The sequence below is a fragment of the Schistocerca gregaria genome, chromosome 2 (assembly GCF_023897955.1).
Source record: "Schistocerca gregaria isolate iqSchGreg1 chromosome 2, iqSchGreg1.2, whole genome shotgun sequence".
In the NCBI taxonomy this organism is placed as follows: Eukaryota; Metazoa; Arthropoda; class Insecta; order Orthoptera; family Acrididae; genus Schistocerca; species Schistocerca gregaria.
Genome location: NC_064921.1, coordinates 145,273,968 through 145,296,141, shown reverse-complemented (window position 1 = coordinate 145,296,141; position 22,174 = coordinate 145,273,968). Strand labels below are relative to the sequence as shown.

The 22,174-nt window shown below is 44.0% G+C and overlaps 1 protein-coding gene across 2 annotated transcripts in view; it reads right to left on the bottom strand.

The window, feature by feature from the left end:
• LOC126336559 (uncharacterized) overlaps window positions 1-22,174 on the bottom strand; it is a 100,502-nt gene that overhangs the window by 5,747 nt on the left and 72,581 nt on the right. For both annotated transcript variants that reach the window (XM_050000407.1, XM_050000408.1), the window contains exon 3: window positions 4,366-4,518. In XM_050000407.1, coding sequence (XP_049856364.1) covers window positions 4,366-4,518 — 153 coding nt within the window. The remainder of the gene's footprint in view (window positions 1-4,365; window positions 4,519-22,174) is intronic.

The following is a 22,174-nucleotide window of genomic DNA, read 5'->3' as shown; positions in this document are numbered from 1 at the left end:
GTCGCTTAAACCAATCAAACGTTCTTGCCTTGGCCAAAGCTCGTTCATGAGGTGGGCGTGTGCTTTATAGTTTGTGCGCATGAGCGGAAGGTGAAAACAGATTATCAGTGTCCTTGACAAGCTAAAAGATGTTTCAGGTGAAAAATTTTGGTTGAGGTGAAAAATACAGACCTTCAGTCTGTATAAGTATAAGAACTAAAAGATATTATACAATGAGCGGTGAACTGTTTTCGTATTTATCTGATCGTTAACATACAGAACTAAATTCTTTGAGAAGTTTCAGTTCCAGCCGTTTATTATTAAAACAGTTGTGGTATGGATTCTGCTGAAATAACTATAGAAGTTGCGTTTCATTTTCTCCAGACTTCTTACTCCTTTTCACTTTCTTCAGAAAAGTGTCATCAGTGACGAATTCTAATGCAAAATTCTCTTGCTCTTTTGTCAAAATTTACTTCTTTTATTAAAAAAATGTTTGAGTTCACAAAGTATTATATCACTAAAAGTGTAATGTAGTTTACATTGCGTCAGAATCCTGAAACAGTGTATTATGAACTTAAAAACTGAGGGCAAGGCAGGCCAGTAGTTTATGAAGGAGCCCACTCTTGGTACAAAAATAAACGAATAATTTATTCAATACGTAACTGCAAAACCCACAGCACTTTCTTTTCATCAAAGATTGATGACCCTTAAAATTACATTACTCCATCGAAGATACCTGGAGTTACTTCCATATAGCAGTTAAAAGTAATTTCTGCACACTACCCGTAGGCCAAAGCCTCTCCTCTTGTGGGCTAACGTTTGCCAAAATGTCGCTTCGATATCTCAAACAGTTGGAGACAGAAGGCATGTTACGAATGTTTCATTCAACGTCTATACTCCATGCGTTCGAGCGGAGCTGTGTGAGCTACATACAGTCCTTTTTCTTCAAATTGGAGATAAATGATCTGCTCCCAACTCTAAGGAAAAATCAGAGTCTTAGCTACATTTCTTATGCAGTAATGTTCGACTTAGCATGCACCAAGTGCAATCACATACCAACCCTTACTTTTCATTGCAAACTATTGGAATTTCGATAATGATGTTGCGTATTGTCGAGATATGACAATACCTATGATCATTAGCAAAATAATGTCCGCCCCGATAGCTGAGTGGTCAGCGTGACGGATTCCTGCCCTACTTGCCCGGGTTCGATTCCTGCCGGGGTCGGAGATTTTCTCCGCTCAGCAACTGTGTTGTTTTCATCATAATTTCATCCCCATCCGGAGCGGAGGTCGCCCAATGTGGCGTAGAATATGGTAAGACCTGCACAAAGGCGACCGGACCTGCCTCGCAAGGGGCCTCCCGGTCAATGACGGCAAACGCTCATTTCCATTACATTTCCAACAAAATTATAGGTAGTTCATCAAGACGCTCATGATTAGGACTATGAGATGCGAGGTAATCATACAATTTTACCAGAAATTTTTTTGAGAAAATTGTATACAAGTATATCCGATGAGCGTGTCATATTTCATTTGGGGTGGTTAACCAGCGTTCCCTGTGAGATCCTGCCTAGTAGGCTGTGACATCAGACCCCAAACAGGTCGCCTCATTTGCCAGCCCAGGTAGCATTCAAAGAACTTTACTCGCGAAATAGTACTGTGGCTGTCACGGAAAACACACGAAGCTCCCTGCACAGACGCCAGCCAGCAGTCGACAGAGACTACTCGGGAACCGTGGCGAAAGCCAGCCAGTAGGCTTACAGCAAATCTTGCTGAATGAACTGAAGACTTAGGGAATGTATACTGCTGGCCACGAAAACTGCTACAGCACGAAGATGACGTGCTACAGATGCCAAATTTAACTGACAGGAAGAAGATGCTGTGATATGCAAATGATTAGATTTTGAGAGCATTCATACAAGGTAAGCGCCGGTGGCGACACCTACAACGAGCTGACGTGAGGAAGGTTTCCAGCCGATTTCTCATACACAGTTGACCGGCGTTGCCTGGTCAAACGTTGTTGTGATGCCTCGTGTAAGGAGGAGAAATGGGTACCATGACGTTTCCGACTTTGATAAAGGTCGGATTGGAGCCTATCGCGATTGCGGTTTATCAAATCGCGACATTGCTGCTCTCATTGCTCCAGATCCAATGACTGTTAGCAGAATATGGAATCGGTGGGTTCAGGAGCGTAATACGGAACGCCGTGCTGGATCCCAACGGCCTCGTATCACTAGCAGTCGAGATGACAGGCATCTTATCCCCATGGCTGTAATGGATCGTGCAGCCACGTCTCGATCCCTGAGTCAACAGATGGGGACGTTTGCAAGACAACAACCATCTGCACGAACATTTAGACGACGTTTGCAGCAGCATGGACTATCAGCTCGGAGACCATGGCTGCGGTTATCCTCGACGCTGCGTCACACACAGGAGAGCCTGCGATGGTGTACTCAACGATGAACCTGGGTGCACGAATGTCAAAACGTCACTTTTACGGATGAATCCAGGTTCTGTTTACAGCATCATGATGGTCGCACCCGTGTTTGGCGACATCGCTGTGAACACAAATTGGAAGCGTGGATTCGTCATCGCCATACTGGCGTATCACCCGGCGTGATGGTATGGGGTGCCATTAGTTGCACGCCTCGGTCACCTTTTGTTCGCAATGACGGCACTTTGAACAGTGGACGTTACATTTCAGATGTGATACGACCCGTGGCTCTACCCTGCATTCGAACCCTGCGAAACCCTACATTTCAGCAGGATAATGCACGACCCCATGTTGCAGGTCCTGTATGGGCCTTTCTGGGTGTAGAAAATGTTTCTCCTGCTGCCCTGGCCAGCACATTCCCCAGATCTCTCATCAACTGAAAACGTCTGGCCAATGGTGGCCGAGCACCTGGCTCGTCACAATACGCCAGCCACTACTCTTGATGAACTGTGGTATCGTGTTGAAGCTGCATGGGCAGCTGTACCTTACACGCCATCCAAGCTCTGTTTGACTCAATGCCCTGGCGTATCAAGGCCGTTATTACGGCCAGAGGTGGCTGTTCTGGATACTGATTTCTCAGGATCTATGCCCCCAAATTGCGTGAAAATATAATCACATGTCTGTTCTAGTATGATGTATTTGTCCAATGAATACCCGTATATCATCCGCATTTCTTCTTGGTGTAGCAGTTGTAATGGCCAGTAGTGTATGTAACTGGAGCAGACTCGATTGGGGACTCATTCTAGTGACGATGCTGATTGCAGATGGAGAAATTTTGACTAATTATGGGCCAGCAACTGAAAACGAGCGTCTCGGAAAGAGTGAAGCTAATTAGATGTTCACCTGCTACTGTTGTGAACATATATGGAAAGTGGTTGAAAGATGGTGAAGCCACGCGCAGGCGACAAGTGGCATTTTGTGACAGATCTGACGACAGACTACAATACCAGTTCATCCACAAGTATTGTCGAACACACCATTCAGTACAAATTGTTGAACATGAGGCTGCGCAGCAGATGAAACCTACGTCATCCCATGCCGATCCAAGACATCGTCAGTTATGACAGTAGAGATCGGACCGTCGATCAACTGAAACGTGTTACCCAGCCGGATGAATCAGGTTTCTTGTCACAACAGGTCATTGGTCGTGTCTGGATACTCCGTCATCGAGTCGAACAGCTGCTCATGGCATGTACTGCAGCATTGACACAGGCCACAGGGGAAGTATTAAGCTGTGGGGGACATTCACCAGGGCATTCCTGGGATCTCTGGTAGCAACGAAGGCGCCGTGACTGCTGAGGATTAAGTCAACATTATTGTTCACCACTTGCATCCTCTGCATGCCTAGGTATCTCCCCCAACAGACATAGCCTCTTCCAGCAGACTAAATGTCCATGTCACAACGAGCAGGATAGTGAGCTCATGTTGATATCTTGGCCACCAAATTCATCTGGTCTGAACCCGATAGAATATATCTTGCACTCTGGTGGAAGTCAATAACGCACCCACCGACCACTAACACGTGATGTGCGGTTACTGCTGCCACACACCTCTAGGAGTTTACCGAAGACTTGCTGAATCGACACCAGACAATAGCTGCTGTATTGCGTTCCAAACGTCAACCAACACGCTGTTAACCCGTTTGTCGTAATGTTTTGGCTCAGCAGTGTATTACTACGACATTGCTAACTCAGTAGCGGAAGGAAATTATAGCTGCTGTATTGCGTTCCAAACGTCAACCAACACGCTGTTAACCCGTTTGTCGTAATGTTTTGGCTCAGCAGTGTATTACTACGACATTGCTAACTCAGTAGCGGAAGGAAATTATTTCATTTCTGCGAAAGCAGTTCAGATTGTTAACTAAATTTAGATACTGTGTGCAGTACTCACGCGTTTGAACCATTTTGCGGCAGAAGGGCTCCGCCCCGTTGTAGTCGCCGTCACACGGCTTGAGAAGGCGATCGTACGTCGCGTTGCCCATCGTTATCTTGTCGCAGTCAGGATCCTCGAAGGAGTTACACTGGTAGCAGCTGATGGCGCGAGCTGCAACATGTCGAGACACACCGTTGTCAGCGCAGATCCACTGCCGATGCAGAGACCGCCATCTTCTACACTTCCAGTAGCAACTACGGTAGCTCTCCTGTTACATGAGAACGACAGATTCCACAATTCATAAACAACAGGTGATACTAAGTTCACTGTGCCATATAATTCTTTTTATTCGCCGTTCATTTCGTAGATTAACCTTTGGAGCACTAAATCTATATCTCATCTACTGCTTTAGAACGAAAGCCTTTTGATCATCACAACCTACATGTTCGCGCAATACAATTCGGCTCTAATGTAACGTAGCAGTCACTTTTGGCGATGACATAAAATTGCTTAACATTATTCGACTCTTTCTATATCGATCTCTTTACCTACTTTTACTTTATTATCTTTCTCCGTGTACTTCAAGTTTTCATACTTGGCTTCCCTTTTAGAGCCGGCCGCGGTGGCTGAGCGGCTCTAGGCGCTACAGTCTGGAACCGCGCGACAGCTACGGTCGCAGGTTCGAATCCTGCCTCGGGCATGGATGTGTTTGATGTCCTTAGATTAGTTAGGTTTAAGTAGTTCTATGTCCTAGGGGACTCATGACCTCAGAAGGTAAGTCCCATAGTGCTCAGAGCCATTTGAACCGTTCTCTTTTAGAAATTCTCCCCAGGGCGACTAGCAGTCACTGGAAGGCAAAGCTACCTCTCACTAGCAAAGATGTTTAAACTAAGCAAAGCCTAGAAAGTCTAATATGACTGTAATGCTGAATTTTTTTTCGAAAGCATTCTAAAGTAGTTAAAGTACAACAATCTACGTACATGGTGAAAATTCCTCGACACAAATCCTTTGTTTCATCCAAAACCGATGATTTAATTAAAATCACTTAATTAAAACACTGATACAAACGAATCGATAACTTACGACATACGTTTCCCTAAAAATATTCAAGACCAGATATATTATCGATGATTAAAATGTAATCTTTTGATAGTTATAACTATCTGAACGTAACCATCCGGACAGTCCTACGTAATACGTGAGTGACCACTAGATTAACATCTCATAATTGTGATTCACAGTCACGTAGAAGTTTTTAAAGGACATCATATTCGTCATTGACTGTAGGGATTGTTTATTTCACAATTGCAGTTTCGGGCGTAAGGCCATTATCAAGTGGTACTCCAAAAGGTTTTACTTCAAACCTTAAAATCCTCTGACGTATCCTATTTATTTATTTATTCACTCATTTATCCTGACCTGATTAGGGCCATCATCTCCTCTCTACATCACACCAGGGTTTCACACATACAGTTCTTTCTTTACATCATAGTTCCCTAAGAAATAACAATTATAGTATGGCAGTTAGTACCAAAATGATCTGAATGTCTACAGTGACGGTAGGAGTAAATAATACTAACTATGCACTAATGAAGTTAATATTGAAAGTATTTCTAGTACTGCTTCTGCTGCAACTAATAACAATAATGAACCGTTGCACGATAGAAATCTCACTCCACGTCTCCTGGAACACGATCTTTGGCGTTAAGTGGCGAGGCACGTTTGATGCGAGTGACTTTGAGGCATTTTTCCAGGAGAGGTAGCGAGTGAAGCAGCACGGACAGCGTAGGTCTCTGGGGCAACGAGCTGGCTGTTTATTTTACCGCCCGTGTGACTTCCAAGTTTGCCTGGCTGAGCATCTTCCGGACACGAAGGACGTGCACTGGAAATGGGAGTGGACACATTATTCCTTTGGCTGGCCAGATTCGGAGGCAAGCGGTGGTTCATCGTCATCCACACATAGTCTGGCGGCTCCGAGCTTTTCCACTATTCTGCACCACACAGCGGCTTTGGATGCTCGGCGAGCTGTTTTTAGTCCGTTGCTTAGGTGCCGAAGCCACGCAGCACGCTTAAAGACTGATCTTGCTCCCCGCTGTGAGTGTGATAACTGTGACTGGTTCGCTTCCAGCTTGTATTTGTGCCCTGCTGCTTCTATATCGGACTCAGTTAAGCCTCCTATTGATGTTCCCTGTTCCTTCGTCTAGCCAGGCGATCTGAGTAGCATGTCACTCGTGTGAAAACATAATAGCTTCAGTTCGCTAATAGTCGTACAGCTGTGATTTGACTGTCTCCTTTAAATTATTGAGGTTCTGTAATTGTTTTAATGTTCAGCGTTTCGCTATTGAAGACGTTCTGTTTTTGCGTGTTATAATGACAATAAATCGCCAAGTCGCTTTCTTTAGCTATTTGTAGCCCGCAAGCTCATGTGTTCAAATGGTTCAAATGGCTCTGAGCACTATGCACTATGGGACTTAACTGCTGTGGTCATCAGTCCCCTAGAACTCATAACTGCTTAAACCTAACTAACCTAAGGACATCACACACATCCATGCCCGATGCAGGATTCGAACCTGCGACCGTAGGGGTCGTTCGAGACTGAAGCACCTAGAAACGCTCGGCCACAAGCTCATGTGTCGCACAGGGCAAATATTGTTGCTTGTACTGTATTTTCGTGGGTTATGACTCCAAGCCAAGCTTGTGTTTGACATAAGTGAAGCTCATCAGCCACCCACATACGTTTCCGTTCCACACGGCAGTTAAGCATTTACAGGTTCCACCACATGGCGCGATTTGAAACTGAATCTCCGTTGACCACTGAACTTGTTTGCAATCATGTATTAGTGGGGAGGATTGTCTTGGCCAGTTACCTTAATATTTCGTAACAATTCACCACACCTGTCTTGTGAACGCCTTCAGCGTCTAACCTGATGACTTAAGTTTTTACTTGTTTTATTTATAAATGACTTTTGTTCTTGAAGCTATCATTGTATGTTTGTGCCTTGGGGCATGGGCCCATTGGCTGCTTAGAAAAAGAGGAGCATGGTGAACAGCGTATCACGTCTTCCTAAAGTAATTTTGGGACCATTCGTCCGGACCACATTGCCCGATGCATGGTGGTTTCATAACGAGCAAGGACTGTTCTTCGATTATGTTACACTTATTGTAAAAAAACTCTTATTTGGACTTTCTTCAGTTTTGTACTTAAACCGTAAGAAGCTTAAAGCTTAAGAACTTTTGCATTATCTTATGCCGGCCGCGGTGGTCTCGCGGTTCTAGGCGCGCAGTCGGGAACCGTGCAACTGCTACGGTCGCAGGTTCGAATCCTGCCTCGGGCATGGATGTGGGTGATGTCCTTAGGTTAGTTAGGTTTAAGTAGTTCTAAGTTCTAGGGGACTTATGACCACAGCAGTTGAGTCCCATAATGCTCAGAGCCATTTGAACCATTTGAACCATTATCTTATCTGAATTGTTTTGTTTAATATGTCAAGGTCCTGATGACCTAATAGGTAAACCCACTTTTTCGGAGGAGTTTGAATAAAAATCTTGATACGAATGATGTTCAGCCGTTGTTTTACCCATTCCTTCCATTCCCAGGTAACCACACTGCAGTGGTGTGCACCATTTTGGTATCAGAGCATGGTTGTTTCTGGAAGTTGGACTAAATTATACGGAACATATGTACTGTTTCTGGCTGGGCACAATCTGTTGGTTGTTGGCTTTGGATTTCAGGTTCATGTGTCTGTTTGCTACACCTAAGCAAGGTGGCGCACAAGAAGTCTAACGGAACTCGCTTTCGCGATGAAAAGAATTCAAATGTCCGTTCAGCCAATGGATTAGGATTCTTCGTCGTTTCCTTGTATCATTTAACGCCCATGCTACGACGGTTCTTTCTGAAATGGACTCAGTCGAGTTTCTCCCTCTTCTCTCTTCCTTCGGCCTTAAGCTACAACCCTAACGAGAGTCGGCGAGGCGCGAAATTTTAATCTTCCTTGTCTATAAATGACTTAACATCATTATGCGATTCCGCGATCATAGTTAGCAATTAATACGGTTGTCCATATTGATCGTTACGTGTTTTAATTATACGCCCTATCGTGTTTCGGCCACAGCCATCATCAGAATCTGTCAGATTAGAAGTAGAACAAATCAGAAGCTGTATTTCTAAAATTATTGTAATAACACATATGAAGGACAAAACGAAAATATATCACATTTAAAATCTCGATACACTGTATCTTGTCAGTTCTTGTGCCTATTTGTACCATAGAATAGTGCTGCTAACAAAGAATAGTAGAAAAAATTGTAGAAATCTCTCTGTATTTGATGCAACCAAGCGGCAACAGATTTTTATTTTAAGCATACTGCCTCAGTAAACAGCACAAGTCTATGGTACAGGGATAAATCAGAACTGATAAGAAGTAGTGTACCGACGTTTTTATTGTAGTATAATTTTATTTTAACCTATAGATATACTATTCTGATGCTTGTGTAAATATTACTTCTCATTTGTTCTGTTTATTATCTGACGGATTATGACTATGGCTGTGACCGGAACGCGTTAGGGTTTATATTTTAAACTAAAAACAACAATACAGGCGGACAACAATATCGCCTAATATTCCTCCTTTTCAGGCTGCACATATTCTCTCGTTTGTCAGAAATTCTACATCAGCCACAATGTACTCTTTGAGGTCGCCTTCGTATCAGTTTGAGGAACTGAGATGTGCAAAATGTCTAATCAAATAATCTGAAATGTATCAGCATGTTCCACAATAAATCGTATCAGTCTACAACAAATGCTTTCTCATAACTTAGTCTCCACATTTTTCGCCAGAGTCCTACATAAACTTCGAACCTCAGTTCAATAACTTGACTGGGAGAAGAAAGAGTGGCAACCCTGACGATTATGGCTGTTGTAGGTGGGTGGTCTCATGATTTGAGTCGTGAGCTGGTAATAAATACACTCTAAGAGAAAAAGACACCCCCCGGAAGAATTATTCGGATGATATGGAAATCGATAGATGTGGTGCATATCCACATACAAACAAATGATTACAGTTTCAGAGAAACTGGATGATTCATTCAAGAGAAAGAGCTTCAGAAGTCAGTAAAGCTTTGGTCCACCTCTGACTATTGGCATTGATTAATATATTCACTGGGTGTCCTCATGGGGAATATCGTGCCAAATTCTGTCCAATTGGCGCTTTAGATAGCGAAAATCCCGAGATGCTGAAATACTCCAAACTTTATTAACTGGGGAAACTGACGTCGCATATGTTAGATTGACACAAATTAGTCACTATGTTTGCGCAAAGATGTCGCAGATACCATTTGTAACCACTCGGGTGTTAAAGAAGGGCACGAGCTCGCTACGGTGCCAAACAAACGTGGCGTACATCGGCCCCATATAACGCCACACCAAACAGCAGGGAACCTCCACCTTGCTGCACTCGTTGGAGAGTGTGTCTAAGGCGTTCAGCCTGAGGGGGTTGCCTCCAAACGCGTCCCCGACGACTGTCTGGTTGAAGGCATATACTACACTCATCAGTGAAGAGAACGTGATGCCAGTCCTGAGCGGTCCATTCGGCTTGTTGTTAGGCCCAGATGTACCGCGCTGCATGGTGTCGTGGTTGCAAAGATTGACCTCGCCATGGACGTCGGGCGTGAAGTCTGCGCATCATGCATCCTTCTGCGCACTGTTTGAGTCGTATCACGACGACCGGTGGCTGCACGAAAAACATTATTCTATATCGTGGCGTTGCTGTCAGGGTTCCTCCGAGCCATAATCCGTAGGCAGCCGTCATCTACTGCAGTAGCAACCCTTGGGCGGCCTGAACAAGGCACGTCATCGTCCGTTGCTGTCTCTCTGTATCTCCTCCACGTCCGAAAAACATCGCTTTGGTTCACTCCGAGATGCCTGGACACTTCCCTTGTTGAGAGCCCTTCCTGGCACAAAGTAACAAAGCGGACGCGATTCAACTGAGGTATTAACTGTGTAGGCAGGGTTGGACTACAGACAACACTGGCCATGTACCTCCTTCATGGTGGAATGACTGGAACTGTTCGGCTGTCGGATCCCCTCCGTCTAATAGCCGCTGCCCATACATGATTTATTACATCATTGGGCGGGTTTAGTGAGATCTCTGATCCATCAAAGGGACTGTATCTGTGATACAATATCGACGGCCAACGTCTGTCTTCAGGAGTTCTGGGAACCGGAGTGATGCAAAACGTTTTTTGATGTGTGTAGTTTACGAGTTCCGAATGTTTCTATAGTTCGAGTATACTACACAGACTGTTATATATTTAAGTGAGCGAGTAAAATGATGAGGACGGAACTAACCATTTTGTAATGGCACATTGTCAAAATCAGCTAATCGTGTGAAGTTATGACTGGTCACAATGCAAACAAAATGGAGGGGCTTCTTAAATGTGACTGTGGCACTGAATATAAAAAAAAATTGTCGTCGAACGTGGATACTATTTTCCAGATCTTTTTGGACGTATCGCAGACAGACCAAAGGTAATACCAAGTTTTCAATACCGATCACTTCCCGCATAATTAGCAGTTAGTTTTACAGGGAAGCAACAAACCAGAAAGAATAAGTGCGAAGTACGTGAACAGTACCTAAACTAAAAGCTGTGAATTAGACATAATGGCTTTGTAGCAATATCAGAGGCAAAAATTTACATATTTAATTTGAAACATGGTCAAAATTGAAGTTTCCTCCTCTCGAAGATGTCGTCCGTAATGCAAAGTATCCACTGTCCAGCCATGCTCGCTGCTTGCCATTATAATATTACTTCTATTCTTAATGCAACAGTTTGAATAGCACCTGAAGCAAACCTACAGATTTTAGATGAAAACTACGATTTTTCACCGTACTTTGTTCAACATAAATTGATGTAAATTCTCTCAAATCAGGATAAACCAAGTGAACATACCTGCTGCTCCGCTTTCGTCGAATTTCGACGATGGTCGGAATCGTCTAGACAACTGTCGACCACTTAAGCAGGAACTAGTAGAAATAGCAATCAAAAGAGTAAGAGTCAAAACTGAAATGTTAGACTCCTGTGTAGTAATGGTTACAGAAATCAGTGTGAAATCGTACGTAAACCTATGCTTTCCCATAAGCACTTTTCTTGTGGTAAGCACCAGTCGCTGCTTCGGGACTTTGCACTGATGACGCGACACGGCATTTATAACGCTACAAACTTTAGCACCAACGCAGTATTTGGGGCCTACGTTCACATGTTCCACAAACACACTTTTAAATGCAACAACCCATGGTCAAGCTCATCATGTTGCTGGTTCTTGGAGCATCTTCAGTGTTATAAGGGTCTCTCTCTCTCTCTCTCTCTCTCTCTCTCTCTCTCTCTCTCTCGCTGATTTCGAACACTGTAGTAGGTAATACAAGCGGATACCTGGGTTAAAAGCGTACTCGTCAAACTCTTCTGGTAGATGCTACTTAGAGAGACGTTCTGCATCACAGAGAGGTTTACTGTTAAAAAATCCGAGTTAGGCAACATATACATCCACTCACTAACATGGCAATAACGGTAAAATCGGGGAAATTAGATATACAGCTCTCAGCGACCGTCATTCTTCCAGCACACTTTTCATGAACGGAACAGGATAAGGGGGAAGTGATAGGGAAACCTAAAGTATACACAGGGTGAATCACCTAAAACTTGCACTGCATATATTACGAAAATGGAAAAGCTATTGATAAGCGTTTTCACGCAATGGATTCGTGTAATATGTAAAGAAATATGAATGTTTTAGTTTGACCACTTTTTTGACTTTGTGATAGCGCTGTAATAGTCACAAACGTACGGCTCACAATTTTAGACGAACAGTTGGTAACAGAAATGTTTCTTAAATTAAAACACAGAATGTAGGTACGTTTGAACATTTTATTTCGGTTGTTACAATGTGTTTCATGTACTGAGAACGCATGCTGTTACAGCCTGATTACCTGTAAATAGCAAATTAATAAAATAATGCTGAAAAAGAAGTCCGTCAACCTCAACGCATTTGGCAATACGTGTAACGGTATTCCTCTCAAAAGCGAGTAGTTCGTCTTCCGTAATGTACGCACATGTATTGACAATGCGCTGATGCATGTTGTCAGGCGTTGTCGGTGGATCACGATAGCAAATATCCTTCAACTTTCCCCACAGAAAGAAACTCGGGGACGTCAGATCTGGTGAACGTGCGGGCCATGGTATGATGCTTCCACGACCAACCCACCTCTTATGAAATATTCTATTGAATACCGCTTCAACCGCACGCGAGCTATGTGCCGGATATACATCATGTTGGAAGTACATCGCCATTCTGTAATGCAGTGAAACATCTTGTAGTAACATCGGTAGAACATTACGTAGGAAATCAGCATATCATTGCACTATTTAGATTGCCATCGATAAAATGGGAGCCAGTTATCCTTCCTCCCATAATGCCGCACCATGCATTAACCCACCAAGGTCGCTGATGTTCCACTTGTCGCAACCATCGCGGATTTTCCGTTGCCCAGTAGTGCATATTATGCCGGTTTACGTTACCGCTGTCGGTGAATGACTCTTCGTCGCTAAATAGAACGTGTGCAAAAAATTTGTCATCGTCCCGTAATTTCTCTTGTGGATAGTGGAAGAACTGTACACGACGTTCAAAGTCGTCGCCATGCAATTCCTGGTGCATAGAAATATGGTACGGGTGCAATCGATGTTTATGTACCGTTCTCAACACCGACGCTTTTGAGATTCCCGATTCTCGCGGAGTTTGTCTGCTACTGATGTGCGGATTAGCCGCGACAGCAGCTAAAAGACCTACTTGTGCATCACCATTTGTTGCAGGTCGTGGTTGACGTTTCACATGTGGCTGAACACTTTCTGTTTCTTTAAATAATATAACTATCCGGCGAACAGTCCGGACACTTGGATGATGTCGTCCAGCATACATGGCACACGCGCCTTGGGTAGTTTGATCACAATAGCCATACGTCAACACGATATTGACCTTTTCCGCAATTGGTAAACGGTCCATTTTAACACGGGTAATGTATCACGGAGCAAATATCGTCCGCACTGACGAAATATTACGTGATACCACGTACTTATACGTTTGTGACTATTAGAGCGCCATCTATCACAAAGCGAAAAAAGTGATCATAGAAAACATTTATATTTCTTTACGTACTACACAAATATGTAATAAAAAATTGGGGTTCCTACTTTAAAAAACGCAGTTGATATCCGTTTGACCTATGGCAGCGCCATCTAGCTGTCCAACCATAGCGTCATCTAGTTTCCCCCTTCAAGCTAGACAATTTCGTTCTTTGTAGTTTTTTCGTTTGATGCTTATTTCGTGAGACATTTGGCCCGGTCACTATCAATGGACCACGCTTTATATATCGGGTGTTAGGGGTGCCACTGCTGATATTGTGACCATTGTTACTCATTTGCCGAGACGATAGTTAGCATAGCCTTCAGCTACGTTATTTGCTACGACCTAGCAAGGCGCCAGTATCCGTGCTATTGATATTGTGAATCATTTACCATAAAGAGCGACGTTCTCCGTTAATGGATTAAAGTTAAGTATTACACCAGCTACGTCCGTTTTTCTCAATTCTAATTCCCTTGTCATGTTCCAGACCTCACTCCAGCCTGCGTAAGCTAAAACGCGTGCATTTCGGCCTCCTTTAACCATACGGTTGGCTGTCCTGCCAACCACAACAGATACCTTAATATGTACCCAGTTCATTGTGTTACTTGTGTTTTCACTGTGTCTAACGTCTTCCCGCAAATATGTCACGTAATTTACTACATGATGTTTTATGCAAAGCTGTGGCTCCACCTGTAAGTGTTGCCTGTCAGCAAAGGCTAACCGTTTTGCTTCAACACTTCAATATCTGACCTGCTGCACCAGGGATTATACCTTGACGTGACAAAAGTCATGGTATGGTGATATTGACATATACAGATGACGTATTACCGCAGACACAAGGTGTAAAAGAGCATTAACATAGACGGAGCTGTCATTTCTGCTTAGGTGATTCTTGCTAAAAGGTTTCCGACGTGGTTGTAGCTGCAGGACGGTCAATAACGGACTCTGAACGCAGAGTGGTTGTTGTAGCTAGATGCACGGGACATTCGGAAATCGTTAGGAAATTCAATATTCCGAGATCCACAACTTCAAGCATGTCCGAGAATACCATATTTCAGGCATTACCTCTCACCAGGAACAATGTGCCAGCCGAGACCCTTACTTAACGACCGAGAGCAGCGGCGTTTGAGTTGTCAGTGCTAACAGACGAGCAACACTGCGTGAAATACCCACAGAAATCAATGTGAGATATGATTAATCTATCTGTTAGAACATTCCAGGGAAGTCTGGCGTCAGTGGTCTATGGCACCACCCAACCAACGCGAGTGCCTTTGCGCCTGCAGCGCCTCTCCTGGGTTTGTCACGATACCGGCTGGACGCCAGGTGACTGGAAAACTGTGGCTTGGTCAGACGAGTACCGATTTCAGTTGGTAAGAGCTGATGGTAGGGGTCGAGTGCGGCACAGACCCCACGAACCCATGGACCCAGGTTGTCAACAAAGCACTGTGCAAGCTGGTGGTGGTTCCATAATGATGTGGTCTGTACATGAAATGGACTGGCTCCTCTGCTCCAACTAAATCAATCGTTGACTGGAAAAGGTTTTGTCTGGCTACCTGGAGTCCAAATACAGCCATTCATGGATTTCATGTTCCCAAACGAAGTTGAAATTTTTATAAATGACAATGTGCCATGTCACCGCTCCGCAACATTCGCAAATGGTTTGAAGAACATTTTGCACGATTCGAGATAATGATTTGGCCACCCAGATCGCCCGACATGAACACCATCGAACATTTATGGGATGCAATTGTGTGGTCAGTTCGTGGACAAAATTCTGCCCCGGCAACACTTGCACAATTATGGACGGCTATAGAGGCAGCATGACTCAATATTTCTGCAGCGGACTGAGTGTTGAGTCCATGCCACATCGAGTTGCTGCACTACACTGGACGTAAGGAGGTCCGACACTATGTTATGAGGTATCCCGAGACTTTTGTCACCTCGGTGTAGGTATTAATGGCTTGATCTTCCCACGTGTACTTCGAAGCACTAACGAAGCAGAAAACATAGTGCTCTTAATAGCTCTAATTACTAGTCTCAAATGAAGTAAGTTCTGATGTAATGATGAGCAGTACACTGTCCTTAGTGAACACTAAAAACACACTACTGGCCATTAAAATTGCTACACCCAGAAGAAATGCAGATGATAAACGGTTATTCGTTGTACAAATACATTATACTAGAACTGACATGTGCTTACGTTTTCACGCAATTTGGAGGCATAGATCCAGAGGAATCAGTACCCAGAACAACCTCCTCTGGCCGTAATAACGGCATTGATACGCCTGGGCATTGAGTCAGACAGAGCTTGGATGGCGTATACAGGTACAGCTGCCCATGCAGGTTCAACACGATACCACAGTTCATCAAGAGTAGTGACGGGCATATTATGACGAGCCAGTTGCTCGGCCACCATTGACCAGACGTTTTCCGTTGGTGAGATATCTGGATAACGTGCTGGCCAGGGCAGCAGACAAACATTTTCTGTATCCAGAAAGGCCCGTACAGGGGTCGTGCATTATCGTGCTGAAATGTAGGATTTCGCAGGGATCGAATGAAGGGTGGAGCCACGGGTCGTAGCACATCTGAAATCTAACGTTCACTGTTCAAAGTGCCGTCAGTGCGAACAAGAGGTGACCGAGACGTGTAACCAATGGCACCCCCTACCATCACGCCGGCTGATACGCCAGTATGGCGATGACGAATACACACTTCCAATATGCGTTCACCGCGATGTCGCCAAACACGGATGCGACCATCATGATGCTGTAAACAGAACCTGGATTCATCCGAAAAAATGTTTTGCCATTCGTGTACCCAGGATGTCGTTGAGTACACCGTCGCAGGCGCTCCTGTTTGTGATGCAGCGTCAAGGACAACCGCAGCCATGGTCTCCTAACTGTTCGTACCGATTGTTGTTGTCTCGCAAACGTCCCCATCTGTTGACTCAGAGATCGAGACGTGGTTGCGCGATCCGTTACAGCCATGCGGATAAGATGCCTGTCATTTCGACTGCTAGTGATACGAGGTTGTTGGGATCCAGCACGGCATTCCGTATTACCCTCCTGAACCCACCGATTACATATTCTGCTAACAGTCATTGGTTCTCGACCAAAGCGAGCAGCAATGTCGCGATACGATAAACCGCAATCGCGACAGACTACAATCCGACCTTTATCAAAGTCGGAAACGTGATATTACGCATTTCTCCTCCTTACACGAGGCATCATAACAATGTTTCGCCAGGCAACGCCCATCAACTGCTGTTTGTGTAAGAGAAATCGGTTGGAAACTTTCCTCATGTCAGCACGTTGTAGGTGGTGTCGAAACTGGCGCCAACCTTGTGTGAATGCTCTGAAAAGCTTATCATTTGCATATCACAGCATCTTCTTCCTGTCAGTTAAATATCGCGTCTGTAGTACGTCATCTTCGTGGTGTAGCAATTTTAATGGCCAGCAGAGTATCTATATTCCTGCACGACGTAAAACATCGGAGATTTTAGAGGGTCCCACAAGAAAAACTAACTGCAGATAGAAACCCGTGTCTGAAACCATCATCCATCAAGGCAACAGAGCGTCGCATTGATAGGAGTCAGGCCCTGCCTAGGCAGCAAAATGGCTCTGAGCACTATGCGACTTAACGTCTGAGGTCAATAGTCGCCTAGAACGTAGAACTAATTAAACCTAACTAACCTAAGGACATCACACACATCCATGCCCGAGGCAGGAATCGAACCTGCGACCGTTCGTGGTCGCCCGGTTCCAGACTGTAGCGCCTAGAACCGCACGGCCACTCCGGCCGGCCTAGGCAGCAGATAGACCCATCTTCTCCACTAGCGATCGTGGCAATCGGTTGTGATCATTGCATAATGAGAAAAGTCGCAAGACGTTCCGCTTACGCTCTGGCAGCGTACAAAGTTACGTTCGCTGCTGAAGCGATGGCGTAGTGGCAGGTGCTCTGTAGCGTCGTTGAGTGACGGTGCTGGACATGGGTTCCTATACTCAAGAGATCCTCTACAGCCCTTTGGAGTTTGTCGCAACATCTCTGGGACACCTTGTATACTGCACAATACAATTAAAGGGTTGCTTTTACGAAAGTACGTAATTGTCTCCCTGTGAGATACAGAGGTTTGAAATTTGGCTCGTAGGTGTTTACAACCTTCCTCTGTAACAGAGCAGAAGCATGGCATCCTCTGACGCCGCCCTCTTGCTCGATTCAAATGGCTCTGAGCACTGTGGGACTGTGATCATCAGTCCCCTAGAACTTAGAACTACTTAAACCTAACTAACCTACGAACATCACACACATCCATGCCCGAGGCAGGATTCGAACCTGCCACTGTAGCAGTCGCACGGCTCCTGACTTCGCGCCTAGAACCGCGAGAACACCGCAGCCGGCTCCTCTTGCTCGATGATGCTTCATACAACAAGGTGTCGACACATGAGAAAAGACGTCCGCAACTCTGAAATTAATGTGCCTACATTGAAGCAACCCCTTCGACATCCTTCAGAACCTGCGTGCCTGCAAGAAACAGCTTACTTCCACTCTGCTGAACAGAGTCGAGAGGTTGCCTGCTTGCAGGCGCTTAGGAATTCGTGTTGGGGTGTCTCTGTACAAATACATTGTTTTTAAATGCTCATGAAAGTTGTGCATGTGGCACTGAGGTTGCTACAAAACTGGATGTCTCAAAGGGACCCTTTGCCATTTTATTCAGGCATGTGTCACTGTCAGACCCCTGTTTATCTTTTTGTAAGACATGGAGAATCACAATGCCTTCAGTCCAGTTGCATCTATGTCTTCTGCTCAGTTTAGGTCTTTATCCAGTATCATTCACAGAACCATTGCTAAGGAAGAGCAATTCACATTAGTTCCATTTAATATTAAAGTTTGGAGGAATTTCCAACCCTTGAATGCCTTACCAGTATCGCTTGGGTTTTGCAGTCTGAAGTTTAACCCAATATTCCATGCCTATTACGATGCACATGTCGACGTTGACCTTCTCGGTGGCTGTTCTCAAGTTAATTTCTTATGCACTTACCTATAACTGGAGGTCACGTGGTTTTGACAGTGGGACACAACGGAGGGTATGTCATTGACATACAGTGAAAAGACCCTCACACCGAATATGAAGCCAGGATGACGCCTGACAATGCAAGTCCATGATGAATTTATAGTATCATATATCATGTAATATTGACGAGAAATCATGTACAAGCGAAAAAATTGTATAACGCGTGGTGAAAAATTCTGCCTCCTAACATTGTCAAAGAAAATGTCGAAAGATTTGCTAAAACCTAAAAAGCACATTTCTGCAGCGTTTAGCGTATCCATTGGTATCTTCCAGTCTTCCGTATCTTTTACTCGACCAGATGCTGAGTTTGATGTTAATAGAAGCCTGATTGGTATTAATTTCGTATTTCATCAACCTGCGTGATAGCTCAGAAACAAATGAAGCAACCAGTATTTATTTTTCACAACAGGAAATGATATTAATTTTGTACTCACAAGTAGTTAGTATGACATTAATGTTTCATTACTTGCATAAGTCATGCATGTACCATCGAAGCCTATAAATTAGATTACAGTTTTTAAATATATCGTAAGTTGCCGCTAAAGTAGCTTCTCCCCGGACGATTAATAAATATCCAGTTGCACGTGTGTATGTTCTGCAGTTAGCAACAAAGCGTCTAAAGTGCTGTAATTGAAATGCTTACTTCGTTCACTCCGCCGAAAAAATGTTTGTCTGACGTCAGCTTACCGTCCTTGAGTGGTTTCATTCCGTAACCGGCACGAATTGCTTAACCACGCATGAGACGGAACAAATAGAGCGAAGCAATTTGTTAGTCAAATTCTCTGACAGGGACGCTAACGCGATGGCCAACACCCGTGACTCTGACATCTTCCTTTATTACCTTCAGACTAGAAGACTGACGTAACAGCCTCCGCAGTCAGTTGTGTTATAGGGTAAGAGTCCTGGAGACAACCTTGTCCTTGGAAAGCGCACAGCTTACCACACCGAGGCATGACATTATTTTCATTGTCGTCAGTACTACCGTTCCCTCTGTGGCGTTCTGTAATCAACGGAGGAAATAATTTAATTTTAACTGCTCGAACATTGCAATATTTTGTGTAGTTCGGACATAAAATGCTCAAAATTCAAATTCGTTTAGATCCCAGGCAATCACTGCGTATAGCCGAAGCGTGTGTCAGACGGCCAGGCTGCTGTTATATCAGAAATCCGACGCTTTACTATAAGTACCGACCCTCCCTTAAATATCTGTTGTTTATGTCTGCACATCGTCGATACTGATGTTTAACTCGAATGTCGAAGGAGCAACGACAGAGCAAATACCAATGTTAATATTGGCCAGACCACAAGTATTTTCATTTACTGTAACAACGAAACTAAACGTGAAAGTGCAGACACATGCGAGTTCTTGTCAGATAAATTTATGTTGCGGAGAACCCGCACGTGGATCCCTTTATCTGGAAATCAACACTGTGGTGCAGCCGTCCACTGCAGTGAACGGCTGTTAACAGCGGTTTCTTTATCAATCCTAATCAGTCCTGAGGCTGCAAATGCACGGAGACCACAGCACCAGTGGGGAGTGTCCGCAAGAGTGAACTGCGTGAAATTGCAACCTCAGGACTGATTAAAAACGCCAAAGGAATGACTACTAACAGCTGCCCACTGCAGTGGACAAATGCAGCACAGTGTTAATTGAACTACAACTGCTTCTCAGGATCACATACAGTTTATGTCTCGAAACCAAAAGGTATGTTGCCATATAGTAACCACTACCTGTCAGGAACGTTTCCTAGGTATTCAGTTCACCGGACTAATCAGGACATCTCTATTCATTTTTCTCGTCTACGGTATTCAGTTCCTGCTGGTCCTACATGAAACGTGTTGCGTGTAATGGTGTGGTTCATTGTTAAGTCAGGCACCGTACTTTCCTAGAAGTGACAGGTTCTGCGACCGTGACATCACACGAACGATGGCTGTGAATAAAGTACTTACTGGACAACACAGCCGGAAATTTTCAGACGTTTTCGGTTACACATGTTTTTGAAGAACAAATACCTTCACAAAAATTGAAAATTTGGACTTAGGTCAATACTAGGGCGCACGTAAAATAACTTGGCCTGTAGCTGCACATCGAGTGTTGGGGAGGAGACCACATTAGTGGTGGGGCTCTATTGTGAATTGTCACTGTGAAAGGTGAGCTACAGTTCGACAGATGAAGCCTAGGCACAAACGTGTAACTTGTAAGCTAAGCTAGCGGGTCTGCAAACGATAATATTAACAGGCTATGTTAGTTCAATAAACAATTCGCCAAATACATGAATAAAATTCAAAGTCAATAGTTTCTCCCTAGAGTACCAAAAAAAATGGTTGCATAAACAAAGGATCACACAAAGCAAATCTGGTCTCAAAAAACAAAACAGATATAAAAATGTAGCGCAGCGAACAACGTTACTTAGTACGACACTTACAACCTTTATACATAAAAGGAAATGCCCTGACTGACTCCGCCGGCCGCGGTGGTCGTGCGGTTCTAGCGCTGCAGTCTGGAACCGCGGGACTGCTACTGTCGCAGGTTCGAATCCTGCCTCTGGCATGGATGTGTGTGATGTCCTTAGGTTAGTTAAGTTTAAGTAGCTCTAAGTTCTAGGGGACTGACGACCTAAGATGTTAAGTCCCATAGTGCTCAGAGCCATTTTTTTGACTGACTCCTCATTGCCAAGCCCTAGTCGCTGAGGATAGAAACTTCAAATTTGGAAAGGGTGCCGATCTTATACTGTAGGTATCCCTTGAAAACCGATTTTTAGAATTTCGACCTCTAAGGGGGTGAAATAGGAGATGAAAGGTTTTCTGAAAATATGTCGCTATTAAGGCAAGTTTGAAGCTGGAAGTGCGAAAAATGATATTTGGTTTCTCGGATAATAATAAAAAATACTTGTTTCAACATATTTGGAAATGCAATCCCTAAGGCGATGAAATAATGCGTGTAAGTTTTTTTTTAAAGAAATGGTTATTAAATAACTACTACAGCATTTTTAAAGCTACATCTATGACAATCTGGTATATGACTTCTCCGCCATAAATAAATAAATACGTATTTCAGTGATTTTGGAAATTCAGCCCCTAAGGCGTGACATTGCGAATGAAAAATTTTATGAAAATATTTCATTATCTCGGTTCGAAATAAAGAAAAACATGTTAAAGGGTGAAAGTTTCTACGGAAATATCACTACAACAACTCAAAAGGCTTGATTAATATAAACTTCAGACTCCAACTATCAATCGTCTTATGGTCAGAACTATACTCGTAAAAGTCTATGCTTTACGGTCTTAATTACAGTATACAATGTACGTGAGCGAAGCAGTGGTTGCTCAGCTAGTGCAAAATAAAGAACATGTGTCACGTGGAAGTTATGTGTCAGTCCTCTGGAAACCTGTTCGCCTTTATTGCCTAAGTAGGCTTGGAAAGTACTTCTAGCTACGTTTGCCAATCTCCTTTTACTCTCGTTATAGTGGCATTGCAGTAGCTACCGGTCCCTGCAATCCTCTCAGGCCCATTTTCAATGAGATTTTTGTTTCCTCATTTGCCTCTTTTTAGCAGCACAGCCATGCTATTTAATAAAGAGAGAGCA